Here is a 15,696-nt window from a genome sequence, read left to right on the forward strand (position 1 = left end):
TGTGGGAGTATTAGGCTTCAATCCAAATTGGGGGGGGGGGGGGTGGAGAAAATCAACCAAATCAAATATTTGCCAATCTTTGTCTTTTTCATCACCCCCAACCACCAGTCACCACACACACACAAGCTCAAATGAAGCCATTGACTGCAAAAGAAGAAGCAATTTCATGGGAACTGAGTATGAAGGAGCCTGTGTGTGTGGCACCATACAAAGCTCAAGGGGAGCTTGTGTGGCGCTCTGATTGTGACGCATTCAAAGAAAAACTGGTTGCACAATCTCAAACATTGCTGTGAACTGATCCTCAGACGTGAGCAAACTCAACTGTATGACAAAGCAAACACAAAATCACTCACACTACCGTAGGAATCAGTGAATGGACCCGCACGGGCCGATGAAGCGCCCACATTTTTTCCATGCCGTTCAATCATGATGGGAAATTTGAGGTTGCTAATCAAGGGAGGAAGTAAAAGCTGTTAGAAAGTGACAGTTGTTTACATTTTGCTCTTCTGCTTGAAGACTTATTTGCAGTGCTGTGATTGGCAACCAGTCAATGGCGCACCCTGCCTCTTGTCCAAAATCAGATGGGATAGGCTCCAGCTCAACCGTGACCCTCAGCATGTGTTTTCAAACTGGTATAGTAACCTTTTTGTTTATATAGTAGTTGTTAGTAACATTTTTTATATATATATATAGTAGTTGTTTTTATATAGTAGTAAGTCCCCTGGGGCCACTCCCACAGCGGCGCAGCCCTCCCTCTTACGTAGCCGCTAGCCTTCACTCATCCGTGAAGGAGATCGAGTCTAACCTGCCTCCATGCAAAGTTACGCGGCGTGCAGGGTTTACGTCGGTCACAATAATAGGGTCTTAATGTGAGCGGCGAAGCCTTGCTCACCGAGATACGGCAAATTAAATGTTGATCCATTCATCCACTTTCTGCTTGTCTCTGGTTTGTGGTAGAATTGAGAAGATAAATGTTGACTTATAAAAATGTGTTACCAAAAATCAATAGCAAGGTTAGTGGGGTAAGTTCAAGGTACAAAAACCAATAAAGTCCAAATAAAAGTCAATAACACAGAAACATTGGGGAAATACTGAACAGTACATAACAGTGACTATGATCCAACAAGGACCAAACAAAAACCGCCAACTAAATATAAGTGAAGAGACAATGAGAAACACCTGAACAATTCAAATAAATGCAAACCAAACGTAGCTGTGTGATACTTAACGCGCCACTGAATCGTGCTCGCGGGGGGTTGTCGGAGAGCCGGGGGGCTTCCGTGACATCCTCATGCTGCTATTATTCTTTCAACTTCCTGTTATTAGAGGCTCTCTTGCCACCCCCCCCAAGGCCCTTGGTCCATATCTGGACATGTGAACTGCCGCACTGTTAGACTCCACTTTAGAGGACTCTGGCATTTCCTTTGCGAGGGTGCGGCGGTTATTGGCCATGGGGTCTAAATGCGGGAATGTGCTAGGACGTCCAGTGGGGGCTTTGGACACATGTTTGTGCATGTGTGTCTCGAAAGCAGCGTTTTCTCCTAAATGTGTCCTTTGCTAATTGCCACAAGCTCTTTGTCCAGCCCCCTGCCTTCCTGAGAGTCTAGACTAACAGCCTGTGCTTGACAGCTTGTGGAGAGCTCCGCAAAATCCTCTCCTAGCTTCTTAGAGTACATTTAATTCACTGTCCGTTCGCCAATAAGTCTCTTAGATCGTGACTTGTCTTCCTCCATGCTATTAGTCACATGCGGTAAGAAAAGAATGGAAACACCTGACAGTGGAAGTCATTTCTGGACTATATGTCAACATCATGCCGACAGCTCATTCGCGAAATGATGAAATGTTACATGCATGAGAAAATATTACCCGTGTTTTAGGGACTGTGTTTATGTCAACGCGCCATGTGTGTGTGCAGGTGAGAGGGGTCAACCCGTGCGAATGTGTGTGTGTGTACTCGCAGTGGGCCTCCAGATGAGGTGAGTGTTCAACTATGTGCCTTGACAACAACCTTGAGATATCTTCCCCTTGGGCCATGCGTGTGTGAGTGTGTGTGTGTATGCCTATTTGATACACACATGCAGAAAACTACATAGTCGAGTAACACAATCCAATGTATTTGTATTGTCTATCGTCCGCCATTGTGCAGACAAGATCAATAAAACCGGATTAATGAACCAAACAAACACCCTTGAAATCAATCCCGTCACTCGTCAGATGAACATTTCCATGGCAACTGCAGTAACAACGATTACAATTTGGGGTGTTCACGCTCAGTTCGATTTGCATTATACGAGGTCTGCTGAAGGAAATGGACTCACCAAGTTCAGGGGTTTTGTAGAGCGCCCTCTGTTGCAGGTTGCCTGTAATTGCATGACTTTGTGAATAACATTCTTTCATGCATTTATTCAGAAGAAGCTCTTTGTTCACAGTCTCAAGTTCTTTTCGGTTTTTCCACCAAGCAGTTCCAAGCATGGCAAGCTGTGCCTACAGAAAAGTATAGAATGTACCAAAAGTAAAATGAAGGTGGTTCATTTTCAGGAGAAAATTAAAATACTTAATTAGTAGGTGCGTCTCTATTGTGAATACTATACGCCTTATGGACTTGTTCAATTCAAGCATTTTCCTTCTTTGGTTCTTCGCCCTCAAAGTCAAACGTTTTTCATCTCCTGCTGAGTCAACCACTAGTAATAAAAACCAGATGTGATGATGTCACAGCCGCACATGTGTGCGAGATGTTTGAACACGAGGCCGCTGACATTGTCATGCACGAGGCAGTCAATTCATGTTCATAACAGAGACACGTGAAAGATGACAAGTTTTTAATTGATTTAAACTTTTCATGCAAAGGTGGCAAATATATTGGAGTCAATTCCAAAGTTTTCTTGACAATAACATGTTCTATGTGCCCCCATTAGTCTAAAAACAGCATTCTGGATAATATTGCGTTTGTGGAATAAGAGTGAAGCAGCAAAATTCACCTGGTTTGGTCCCTCACCTGGCGCGGCCATTTTGTCACTTGCTGTCGCCTGATGATGACATCACAGTGGTACGTCACAACCAATCACGGCTCAGCTTCAGAAAACTGGCGAGAACTCTGCAGATGGAATATATCAGCAAGGACTCCACATCCCGCAACCACTACCGTCCGTCAGCCGTCACAAGATGATGACCATCGACCACATCACAGACGGCACCATGGCGACGTGTGGCTTCTTCTAAAGAGCGCCTTGATTGAAAGTTCCACCTCACCGTGCGTGCGCTCGCCAAGATGAGTCATCACTTCGGGGAGTCGCTTTTTTTTGCTGACTCAGTCAGAGTCATAAAAATTTGGTGTATGACTTTTAACTTTTGTTGGTCACTTTTACATTATTAGAGCTGATATTTGATATTTTTGTCATCTTATTTTGGTGCAGTTTTTTGTTAAAAGTGCTCTAAAATAAAAAGTATACCTAATCTTTTGGGTAACGAGTGGTAGCAAAGAAATTAGTGCAATAATGTAAATTGCTACAAAATAAAAACATCAGTGAAAAATACAGCCTCCAGGATAAAGTTCCCATTTTTTGATGACTTCGTTTACCCACTAGAGGGCACTGCTGCATCACAATTTTCTAACCAGAAATCCGGGCAAGAATAATCCTAAACATATTAAATTGCGGGATGTAAAATATATGGTCCGTTAGATTATGTCATAGAGCACAACAATAACACAATAGACAAATTCAAAAGATTAAACCGTTTTAATAAAATCCATGTCAAACATCAAAATACTGCAATGGCAAAAAAGAAAAAGGTCATTTTGTACAAATCATAGCGGTTCAAAAAAAATATTACAAACCGTTTTAAAACATCTTTGCAAACATTCTGATTGTTTAGTTTTTTCTTTTTTTTTTTTTCTTTTTGAAAGCCCTTAACAGTCATAGGTGAAGGTGTGCTCTTTGTTGTTATGGTACTACACATGAGCCGTGGAGGTTAATAAAAGTCACATGGAAACAAAAGTGCACAACTATACTATTCAGTTCACGCGACCCCCCCGCAACATTACAATCCAAAATACTTGACAATTGAAGGAATTAATTAAAGCATCATATTAAACATAGTTATCACGGCAAATGTTTGCATCTGAACAGTGGAACACTGAATGTGGAGTAACGATGACAAAGTGAAACCCAAGATGAATCCAAAGCTTGTTATATGAAAACTTGAGCAAGTCCAGAGTATTGATCACAGAAGGTTTCATTATAGGCTACATAATAAAAAGTGCAGGCACCTAACAGAGAGTGCAGAGACCTCATTTGAGAACTGCTGGTGTGCAAGGTTATTTCACAATTCAACTGTTGCGTAACTTGAGCAGATAATACAACAACAACTCGTGTCATCACTGTTGCAAAAAAAAAAAAAAAAAATTACAAGCTGCCTAGCGTTACTTTTGAAGTTATTTTTTTTGGCTTAGTTGACTTGAAGCGGCGCATGGTTGTAGTGGTCAGCCTGTACAGGGCTACAAGTGTGAACATTTCACTCAAGGCACATGAACGGAGACACACAACGTGTTTTGCGCTCAGACTCCAATATGATGCGATGAAGACAAACAGCTAAACTTGACATCAGTGTATATAGTTTGACTTTGCCTGTGAGGACACCATAGCAACAGTAGTTGACTGACTCCAAATAATTTCATTTTAATGTCCTGTAATTCAATATTATCACTCCATTTCAATAGTCATTCCGTTCGGCCATGATCAAAATGATTATGCTCCGGTATACTAAGAGGACACAATTAATTGCATGCAAATCCAATTGAAGCCATTTTTCTTTTCTTTCTTAAGAATTGCATGGCGAACCAGATCAAACGCTCTCATGGGCCGCATGTGCATTTTAAGAACGTAAATCAGCTGCAGTGTTACTTTGAAAAACACTCTGTACAAGTATATTATATCTTGTATTACAATACAAAGTCTGATGATTGCCTCTTAGTTATTTTTAAGTTTATAAATGTCCCTGCATATTATTCTCATTATTATTTTTCTGACAAAGTTAAATAGGTATTTAAATGCGCCGAGCGATCAGTGTACAAAAGTCAGAGCTTGTATAAAAGGGGGTTATTTTAGGTCAATCGAAAAGTGTGCTACAATCATTCGAGATGGGCTAAGCGGAGAAATCAAACAAAAACACAAGACAACTTCAACAGAAAATGCTTTCCTAAACAAAATGATAGTTTTGTCTAACATCTGCCCCCTACCAATAACAGTGTTAACTACTTTATAGTCACTTCAGGAATCAATCTGGCACTTTTTTTTTCTTTTTCAATTTGAAATCACGACGGCCTTCTGTCCATGACGTCTTTCTCCATTCCTCCGTCCAAAAGTAATCCACATAAAAACAATAATCTAGGGGGGGGGGGGGGCAGAGATTAATTCAAGGTCATCTGCTTGGAAAAGGAAATTCAGATTGCGGTGTGTAAAGCACAACCTATTTTACAGAAACAGCCTGCAACCCAAACGTTGACTTATTTTGTCCGTTATAAGGCACATGGACTGACAGAAGAGGCTAAATGGGCCATACCAATAATTAATAAGACAAATAGTAGCCATCAAAAACTGTTTTCAACTTTCAAAAGCCCTGAAGTTGGATAAGAGTGAGTAATACCAAGCAATGGTTGAACTGGAAAATTGGCTTGGTTCTCACTTGGCTCTCACGAGATCAAATTGGAAGTCTATTTCAGGACTTTATCACGTCTTTCTCCAGAGAACAGGGACATGCGACCCAGGTGACTCAAAGCCATCTCATCTCCATTGCTTTTCGAGCTAATGTGTTAAAAGAGTGTGATCAGTTGGGGGGGGGGGGGTGTAGGTGGGGAGAGCTCCACAATTTTGTGTGTGTGTATACATCAACAACACTTTGGTGGTGAATACAAAAAAAAATCTCCCAGTCCCCCAAAAGCACTATGTGTGTCAAATCCAAATGCTACACATTCTAAAAACCGATGACCTGTTTCTTTTTTTTTTTAACACAAAAAAAGCACATGTTCAACTGAACGACCTTCTTGGAAACTTGCTGAACCTTTCATTGAAGTTGGAACTCTGGACACATACTGGAAACTGAGAACTAATGTGTGTGTTGTATTGTGTCTCGAGCACCATTTTGGATTCCAGCGAAAGGAACGGAAGGCAAAGTGAATCTTTTTTTTTTTTTTTCCCCCCTCCTGAGGAGGAATTCAAACACCGTGCCTCATAATACGAACCGCTTGACCACCGCGTCGCCCTCTTTGCAACAAGGATGCAAGCAAGGGAAGCAGAAATGAAGCAAAGTGGGGAAGAAAGAGAATCACAGCTTTGGTATTCCGAGTGAGGTGGACAGAGTTCATAAATGCACTCAATAACATGTTGCATGTGCTCTTGCTGATTTTTAACACTCATCACAATACTGTGCCTACCAACGAAAGGAGTACTCGGGCCAAATTGAAAACAAAAGAAATAATTACGAGGGGGAGGAATTAAATAATGTATAAAAAGTGCAATGTTGCGAGAATAAAGTAAAAAAAAAATAAAGAAACATTAGGTTGCAAGAGAAAATTAATATGAGGATAAAATGTTTTGAGAACATGAGAAAGTCTCATTCTTGAAGAAAAAATAATGTTATTCTGTGCAAAGAAAGTGCTATTAAGAGATTCTTATGAGGATAGTTATTTTTATCCGAGTGCGTAATGTGGCAGAAATAAAGCCGTCTCAATTGCAAAATCTTACAATAGAGAATTAAAAAAAAAAATGCAATAGCGCCGCCGCCGATATTCACATTTGTCCATTATTCTAATATTAATTTCATCTTTTTAATTTATTTACTACCGTTTTGCAGCATATAGACAATTAGAAACCTTTGGAGGCGGCGTCAATCAGACGGCTATACCACGCCAAGTTGTTGCAATTGCGTGTAAATACTGTATAGAAACTTTACTCAATACTTTAGTCCGGAAAAACGTATTTGTTCAGTGCGGCCCTCATACTCCTTGTACATACTCCTAGCGACAACAACGTCTAAGTCACAGGCATTAAAAAAGTGTGACTGTAGTGGCGGGGCCCTGAGCAATGCTGCCCCCAGTGGTGCAGTGGTGTAAAGGCAGGCTTGCTGAGGCGCTTTTTATCTAGTGGCGGTGATGGACGTTACAGATGCTTTTGTTTAATAGTGTATCCGTCATTCCTCCAAAAAGAGGCGTCAAGTAAGGCTCCGGATCCCCGTCGACACTATTCGGTTGTCACTTGGAAAGTCTTAGAAGTGCATCAAAGTGAGCTTTTTTTTTTTTTTTTTTGTATGTGTGTTTGTTTTTAGAGGGGTGCGGGGGCAAATTCAAAAATGTGCTCCAATTCGGCACTCCAGACAATCATGGAGCCTTCCTCGGAGAAGGTCGATGATAGTCGTGTAAAAAGGTGCAAGGGGTTTACAAAAAAAAAAAAAAAAAAAAACCCCACAACTTGTATCAAAATGAGTTACATCGTGTCACTTCCTGGATATCCGGTGCTGGTTGTAGAAAGGTAGATCTTGGGCAAAAGGGTCTGTGTGTGCAAGGCTAACAGTCTGTGTAGAAGTGAAGGCAGATGTGAGCCCCTTGACAAAAACTCCCTAAGTTAAATTAAAGCAGAAGTGGAGCTGATCAAGACAGACACTGGCGACGAGGAGAAATTGACAGCCCTTGCTCCCGGTCCAATCACACAATGGACGGGATGAAGGGGCGGGGGGTGGGGCACTTTGCTCTAGTGACGCCATTATGTAGTCAGAACTGCCTCTTAACACTGAGTCAGGTCTGCATCGAGAGCTGGGGGCAGATGGGTCAAGCGGGGGCCTTCTTCCGTTGAAGCCTAGGAGACGTGCGGCGAAGAGGACGGATGTCTCCAGAAGCACCAGCCTCGCTTGGTGTGCTGCTTGCGCAAGATCTCCTCCTCGTGCTCACGCTCTTTCTGCGAGCGCAAATAGCGGTCCTCCTCCTTCAGGAACCAAACGGGAGGCCAGCGCTGCTTTTCAAAATGCCTCTGGTTATCTGTAGAGTGTCACACGAGCAGTTGGAACTGTTGAGCTATCGATCGCTGAATATTGACCCATGCCAAGAATATATTGGCGACAAAAAATGTATTATAATAATAATAATAATCTTATATACACTACCGTTCAAAAGTTTGGGGTCACCCAAACAATTTTGTGACCCCAAACTTTTGAACGGTAGTGTATATATTTATTTAGATAATTATTTATAGATGATATATATAATCTTCTGTGTAAAAAATCTTATAATATATATGTATACTTATATTCATAGATTATTTATAATCTTATACAAAGATATAATTTATAATATTTAATTCATAATATTTTATTATAATAATATTTACACTACCGTTCAAAAGTTTGGGGTCACCCAAACAATTTTGTGACCCCAAACTTTTGAACGGTAGTGTATTTTGTTTTACACCACTCATTTTTGGATTTGAAAAACAAAACGAACTTAACACCTCCACTGACGCAAAACAATCGAAAACGTGCCTGTCCGATTTTTTTAATCATCAGTTTTCATTTTTGATTTGCTGAAAATTGGTGCCACACTTTACCTGGAGACATGGCCTTCATGTCTTTTGGAAACTTGCGACAGATGCTGTTATAGTTTGTGCAGATGTGATGGAGACACCAGGCCGATAGCTGCTTGGCATTGTGGAACTGAAAGAAGAGAAACATCGTTAGAAAATGGAACGGCTTCACAAAGGCGCTTCGGTATTCCATTCAACCGACCTGGGCGAGCTCCAAATAGGCCAAGACGTGCCCGTCGATGTCAACTCCTTTCACTGCCAACTGCAGAAGCTCATCGACAGCGTGCTGCTCTGAGGACGCGGGCACGCAGAGAAGCATGTTATTATTTGCCGTCTCTCCGAACATGAAAATGATCGCTGGAGGTCATCTTCACCGGTGAGGGCGACCAGGCGTGGTAAACAAAGACGGTTGGCCACCACTATTAATTCAATGGCCTCCAGGTCAGGACAAGGGGTTAGCATGGCACAGTACAGGAACTCCAGCACGCCTCGCATACATGCCGTACTGGTGGACGGGATGGGCACCTGCATAATGAGGAGAAACCCACAGGTGAGTTGGAGGCAACTTAGTAGGTTGTTTGTGTGCAGGCCACAGTAAAGAAGACTTGACTATCGATATAAACAAAGCGGTGGCGGGAGGTAAAGGGTAGAGGACATCCTGTTCTGGTTCTGTTCCAATTTCCCCATTCTCTTTCATCCCAGCTCGGTCGGAGGCATGATGGCTGAGTTGAGAGCAGTGTGTGGAAGCGGGAAGCCACATCACGATGGCAATCGTATGGGGACATTGTTGACTAGCATGTTCACAACAACATGGAAATGAGGACACGCCAATAGATTTAAGAATCAATATTCTCTGATGACACACATACAACTACCGTAATTTTTGGACTATAAGTCGCGTTTTTTTTCATAGTTTGGGTGGGGGGGCGACTTATACTCCGGTGCGACTTATAGTCCGAAAATTACGGTAATTCATTTTGACTTTTGAAGCATATTTTAAAAAATGTAAAAACCTTTAAAATTATTCTTCCTGGTCTCATTCTTTAATACCATAAAACACCTGGGTAGGGGTGTGTAGACTTTAACAGCCCAGTGTAAATTAGAAATGACTGCATATTTCGACAGATAATCCTCAACAAATAATTAGCTCGGAATTCAAATCCATTGTTAAGACTGTTGAGCACAGATGGTGGGAAGTCATGATATCACACGGCGAAAGCTAAAAATACAGAGCAGCAAGTGTGACATGAGCATGAAAATAGAACAACGCTAGCTGATCAAATGCTACTTTCACAGTTTGAGGAGTTTTTCCTCAGGGGATGCTCCACTACAATCTCCAATTGGAATGAAATTCGATGTCATGTCACCTACTTTGGATGGACTAACATCGCAATGGCGGGTTTTCCTCAGAAATCATTTTTACAACAGCTCATATTGTAGGAAATAAATGAAATAAAACCCATGCATATAATTGGGGAAGAAAGAAAAACATAAGAAAGCCCTCACCTCCTCGACGTAGCTTTCCATGAAGGAGCCGCGGAACATGGCCGCCATCCAGTCACAGCTGGAGATGAGCAGCGGCTTGTGGGCCGGGAGGAAGCCGTCGTCCAGCCGGAACACCACATCTAAAACCGGGGTGGGAAAAGAGCATTCATCTCGTGGAATGCCACAGAAGCTCGAGCTACAGAACGGGGGAAAGACAGACCAGGTAGACAAAGGTAGAGACAAGACGGACACAGAGACATGTAGACAAACAGAGAGGTAAATTGACAGAGGGACAAAACAGCTTTTGAGAGTAAGGGAAGGAGAAAAGACGTAAGGCAGGGGTGTCAAAGTCTTTTTTTTCGCGGCCCGCATTGTAGTCATAGCTTCTTTCGGATTGGCCATTATGACTGTCAATCCAAATAAATGTATGAGCACCTCATATTATAAACAGTAAAAGCTCGTTTTCAAATCAGACGAGTAAAAACTGGTCAAATATTTAAAAAAATATGTACCGTATTTTCCGGACTATAAGGCGCACCTTCAATGAATGGCCCATTTTAAAACTTAATCCTTATATAAGGCACACCGGACGATAAAGCGCACCATTAATGCATCATGTCAGATTTTTAATCCTAATCAAATCATTCTCCATTTTATCTTTTTTATTTCAACTTCAGATGCAACAAATGACTTTATAATCACAAAATAATGATCCATAGTCTTTTTGATTCACAACTCATAGTCTTCAGCAGGCCACTTATGCTTGATTTCATGACACAATGCTTCGGGCCAGTTTGAATTTAGGAATTTAGTCCATATATAAGGCGCACTGGACTATAAGGCGCACTGTCGGCTTTTGAGAAGATTTTTGGTTTTTAGGTGTGCCTTATAGTCCAGAAAATACGGTATATATTATTAAAAGTAAAGACAATTTGCAATTCCAGTAATGACACACAAATTTGATGCACAATTTGTCTTCGCGGGCCACGTAAAATGATGTGGCGGGCCCTATCTGGCCCCCGGGCCTTGAGTTTGACACCTGTGACAGAAGGTATTGGGAAATGTATTGATATCGATCAAAAGAACCGCAATGGCGTCGTCACTGAATTACGACGGGAACGGCGTCTCACCGAATAACCAACTATTCATTGAGACAAACTTGATACGAGAACGTTCCGACGATAACGATGACTCGGCATCAACACAAAGGGGTGAATGGGAAGACGAGCAGATGGATGGCGCTAGCTGTGAGAGCTTGCAAACGTGACAGCTTGGGGGGGAGGGGGGGGTACACACACAAAGACAAAGGCGGCACAGCAGGACTCACACAAGGCAACCAAGCAAGTGTCAGTCAGTCATCAAGTCGTTGGATGACTTCCACACTATTACAAGGAAACTGCCATCATACACATTCTCTTGTGATCGCAAATGTACACTTGGTGTACATTGTGAGAGATTGAGAGAGAATGCTTGGATGCTCCACTCCCAAACATGAACGGATGGAAAAACATCTGCAACGTGCTTGTCGAGGGTTAGCTAGCGCAGAAGATTACCGGCAAAGGTGCCTTTGTTAAGGCACTCCTTGATGCGGTTGGCTCTGCGGACGTGGAAGGCCTTGGTTATCTCCTGGTTCATAAAACTCTCCCTGTTGAGGACATTGGCCACCATCATCCGCAGGTCGAACACCTCAAGGAGCTCCGCGATGGTGGCCACCTGCATCAGGTCTCCTCGACCTTCATCCAGGTTGCCGGTGTATAAGTACTGCAACACGGCCTGGAGCGAAAGCAAGAATGAATCCTTATGCTGCGCAGGTCAGACCACACTCTTAAGTGCCCTTTTCTTTTTTTCAAAAACACACACTCAAACACTGATGAACAGCTATTATACGTCTTCATCAAAAAAACGAAATAAAGGTCAAATTTACACTACCGTTCAAAAGTTTGGGGTCACAAAATTGTTTGGGTGACCCCAAACTTTTAAACGGTAGTGTAAATATTATTATAATAAGATATTATGAATTAAATATTATAAATTATATCTTATATTTGTATAAGATTATAAATAGTCTATGAATATAAGTATACATATATATTACAAGATTTTTTTACACAGAAGATTATATATATAATCTATAAATAATTATCTAAATAAATATATACACTACCGTTCAAAAGTTTGGGGTCACAAAATTGTTTGGGCCCCAAACTTTTGAACGGTAGTGTATATCCCACAGAACCCCATAAAATAAAAAATAAAATAATAAAAATCAGCAAAGATGCAAATTGTGCCAGACATGCATTAAGATTTGAGTTGTAATAACAACATTCACCACTAGATGGCAGAAGTGACCCAGTTACATAAAGTGGACTATATGCATGAAATACTCAGTAGTTCAATGCCAGGAAACTGAAGTCAATCACCTTGAAGGGTTCCTCTTGAATGAGCACATCCATGACTACCACAGTCATTAGTCGTGGTCGTCCAGTCATGGGGTCATCAACGTGCTCCAGACAAACACTCAAGAACCCTCTTCCCCATCCCGAAAGGGCCCGGCAATTCACGGGAGTTCCCAGAGAGTACTGCGCTCGAGAAGGGAGCGCATTATCACTCTGGGAAGTCCGTAAAGAGCCGCGCTGGAGCAGCGGGGGTCGATTCAGGCCCCGCACGGCGCCATCCACCCCATCTTTATCAATGTCCAGGCTCTTGGTGCGCCCGGCTTGCTCCTTGGCTCCTCTTCTGCTCAGCTCGTCTTCCTCGCCGCTGTCCGAGCTTTCCTTGCTTTGGTCCTGCTCCCCTTGTGGGGCCGTGCAGGATGCCCCCAGTTCAAGGGTGAAGAGGTCATAGAATTTGGAGCAGGAAGTGGCCAGGTAAACTTTATGCGCAAAAACGCGAGTGGAGCCGCCCTGCAGCAGGAAAACCACATCCGCGCAGAGCGGGTGGCAGAAGAGGGAGTCGGGGCCCTCGCCGTTGGTGGGTGGGGGGTCCGGAATTCCCACGATGGGGCGCGGCGGGCGAGGAGGCAGGAAGGGTGCCTGGAGGAGAGGCCGTTGGACTTTTTTCAGGTGAGATTTCCAGAACTGCAGGTGACGGCGGGAGATGAGGGCAGCTCTGATGGCGTTGTCAAAAACGTCCTTGACTCCAAACTGGGCGACGATGCTGGTTTCGTAATAGGGTATCCCGAGCTCCTTCGCCACCTCGTGACCTCTCTCGGGAGGGAGGATGTCCGTCGGTTTGATGGGTCTGTGGGTTGGAAAAGATCATGATGGTATTAAGGCTGATGATGGGGGTGGGGGAGGATTACTCTAAGCACTAAAAAGTCATGAAAAGTGAAGTTCCGATCCAAATCTGTCCATTAGGGGACGGATATGGAAGGCTTCTCACTTGGCAAGGGGTCGACGTGCACGATTAACTGCATCCAGGTCAGCGTAGCGGAGATCCAGCTGGCATCCCACCAGGATGATGGGTGTCCGTGGACAGAAGTGCTTGATCTCCGGAAACCACATGGTGCGGACGTGGCGCAGGGAATTGGGATTAGCCAGAGAGAAGCAAAGCACCACCACATCTGACCTGGAGATCAAGAAGGAAGATAAACATTCGTTTGCTTGAACTGAACTGGGATTTTTTTTTTTTTTTGCACAGGCCAGTTATTTTATCATTGCTGCCAGTTGTGGCTCCAATAAAAAAACGTTTATTTCATAAAGTCAGCTTAATCTTTGCTTTTGAATGTTTTGCACGGTGTGACTGGGTGGTGACTTTTCAGGAATGATGTGAACGGATTTAAAGATTGTGTTAGGGCTACTGATTGACCGCCCGCCCGCCCGCCCGCCCGCCGGCTCTTATGTGACATAAACTGGCTTGTCACTGTTGCATGTGGTCTATGTGGTGCACCCAAACTACAAAGGTCACCAGTTTCTTGATTATGTAAGAGGATACACACAAACATAAGCGCAAGAGACACATGCAATAATAATTCAGATTTTTTTTAAATAGAAATGAAATGTGAGAAGTGGCATGCTTTTAAAACAATCAACTCATTCAGTGCCATTGACGGTTATAGACGTCAAAGATTATAACTGGGTTGGCAGCTTATTTTCATAATATGATCGTGCCAACCTGACTTTTCCACTCCTAACAAGGCATGTGACAATGCTTGATGTTTTGAGTTTTGGTATCAACAAGGAGCTGCGAGATAATGTGTGCCGTGAGCTAGTCATGCAATCATGAGGAGTGGAGGAATGGACAGAGAGTGCAAGTGGAGGAGAAGAAGAAGGAGGAGGAGAGCTTGATGGCTGCCTGTGCAGACGTCAGGCAGGCAAAAAACAGCTGAGCTGGTGTTGCGTCTTTATCAGCTGACTGCAGGCTGACAAAGCATTCGGAACGGTAGGGATGGTGTGGAAAAATACACAAACACAAGAAGAATGAAAGAACAGAGGCGCCACAAACCCCAAAACCTCATTTGAGTTCAACAGGTCAGATATACACTACCATTCAAAAGTTTGGGGTCACAAAATTGTTTGGGTGACCCCAAACCTTTGAACGGTAGTGTAAATATTATTATAATAAAATATTATGAATTAATTATTATAAATTATATTTTATATTTGTAGATTATAAATAATCTATGAATATAAGTATACATATATATTATAAGATTTTTTACACAGAAGATTATATATATAATCTATAAATAATTATCTAAATAAATATATACACTACCGTTCAAAAGTTTGGGGTCACCCAAACAATTTTGTGACCCCAAACTTTTGAACGGTAGTGTATGTAGGTCACAATATTGGTGGATTTTTTTTTTTTTTCGGATTTACTTTGGTTTCATTACTTTGGGCATTTGGGAAAGGGTGTGTCGACTTTTTCTATCCACTGTACATGGCTGACTGTGCAATGTTCTATTTCTGCATATCTCAAGCCTATTTTCATGTGAATTGAATCGGATTTGGCACAAAAATAGAGTTAATGCGCTGGGATTAGTTGGAAACTACGGCATATTTTTACTTTTAAAAGCCGTCTTGTTTCTAAGCCTTTAGGCTGGTGGCCATATTTGGTAACGTCCTTCTCACTATTAAGCAGGAGAACGGAGTCAAAATATGAGACTGGCACCTTTTTTGTCCCGGAAGAGATTTCTGTTTGTTCATTTTCATATTAGCGAGCTCGTCTCGCATTTACATGGTAACTTGATCAAAATTGTATTAACATTATGCAATATAATGACAATAATATAAATTGACCAAATTATGTAATGCGTAACAAAAAATTGATGTTTTGTATGATTACCTCAACCAAACTTGTTGCTTATTAACATGGGGGGTAAAAAAAAAAAAAAAACCCAGAATGTATTAAATTGAAGTTGATCTCCACATTCTCTTTACCGGTTTTGCTTTAATTACTTTTGCATTTCATGCCAATAAAAGCAGCTTTGAGCCAAGCATGCCGAGTAAGAGGATCAAGCCGTGATCCAATCATGTCTGCTGGAGTAAGGATGTAACAGCAGCCTGAGGGCAAGGTTCAGCTGAAAAACGCCGATGGATGGGTCACGCAGATTTTTTTTTTTTTATAAATTCTCTGGATTGACCGTTATGTCACAATCATGTCAGCACCACAAGTGTGATTTGTCTTTTCACTTTTTATA

The 15,696-nt window shown here is 42.2% G+C and overlaps 1 protein-coding gene and 1 long non-coding RNA gene across 11 annotated transcripts in view; both read right to left on the minus strand.

The window, feature by feature from the left end:
- Positions 1 to 30: 30 nt before the first annotated feature.
- On the minus strand, positions 31 to 3,249 carry LOC133154120 (uncharacterized). Its single transcript, XR_009714430.1, has 3 exons — positions 2,979 to 3,249; positions 2,319 to 2,484; positions 31 to 447 (listed from the first exon to the last, which is right to left on the minus strand). It is a non-coding gene; the product is annotated as an uncharacterized LOC133154120 (long non-coding RNA).
- A 469-nt stretch (positions 3,250 to 3,718) lies between these two features.
- Positions 3,719 to 15,696, minus strand: part of rhobtb4 (Rho related BTB domain containing 4) — a 29,984-nt gene continuing 18,006 nt past the window's right edge. For all 10 annotated transcript variants that reach the window (XM_061278245.1, XM_061278248.1, XM_061278252.1 and 7 more), the window contains 8 exons: positions 13,434 to 13,619; positions 12,473 to 13,292; positions 11,606 to 11,825; positions 10,074 to 10,192; positions 8,942 to 9,092; positions 8,770 to 8,858; positions 8,592 to 8,697; positions 3,719 to 8,026 (listed from right to left, as the gene is read on the minus strand). In XM_061278245.1, coding sequence (XP_061134229.1) covers positions 7,848 to 8,026; positions 8,592 to 8,697; positions 8,770 to 8,858; positions 8,942 to 9,092; positions 10,074 to 10,192; positions 11,606 to 11,825; positions 12,473 to 13,292; positions 13,434 to 13,619 — 1,870 coding nt within the window. In that variant the 3' untranslated portion in view covers positions 3,719 to 7,847. The remainder of the gene's footprint in view (positions 8,027 to 8,591; positions 8,698 to 8,769; positions 8,859 to 8,941; positions 9,093 to 10,073; positions 10,193 to 11,605; positions 11,826 to 12,472; positions 13,293 to 13,433; positions 13,620 to 15,696) is intronic.

The sequence above is a fragment of the Syngnathus typhle genome, linkage group LG5 (assembly GCF_033458585.1).
Source record: "Syngnathus typhle isolate RoL2023-S1 ecotype Sweden linkage group LG5, RoL_Styp_1.0, whole genome shotgun sequence".
Lineage (NCBI taxonomy): Eukaryota > Metazoa > Chordata > Actinopteri > Syngnathiformes > Syngnathidae > Syngnathus > Syngnathus typhle.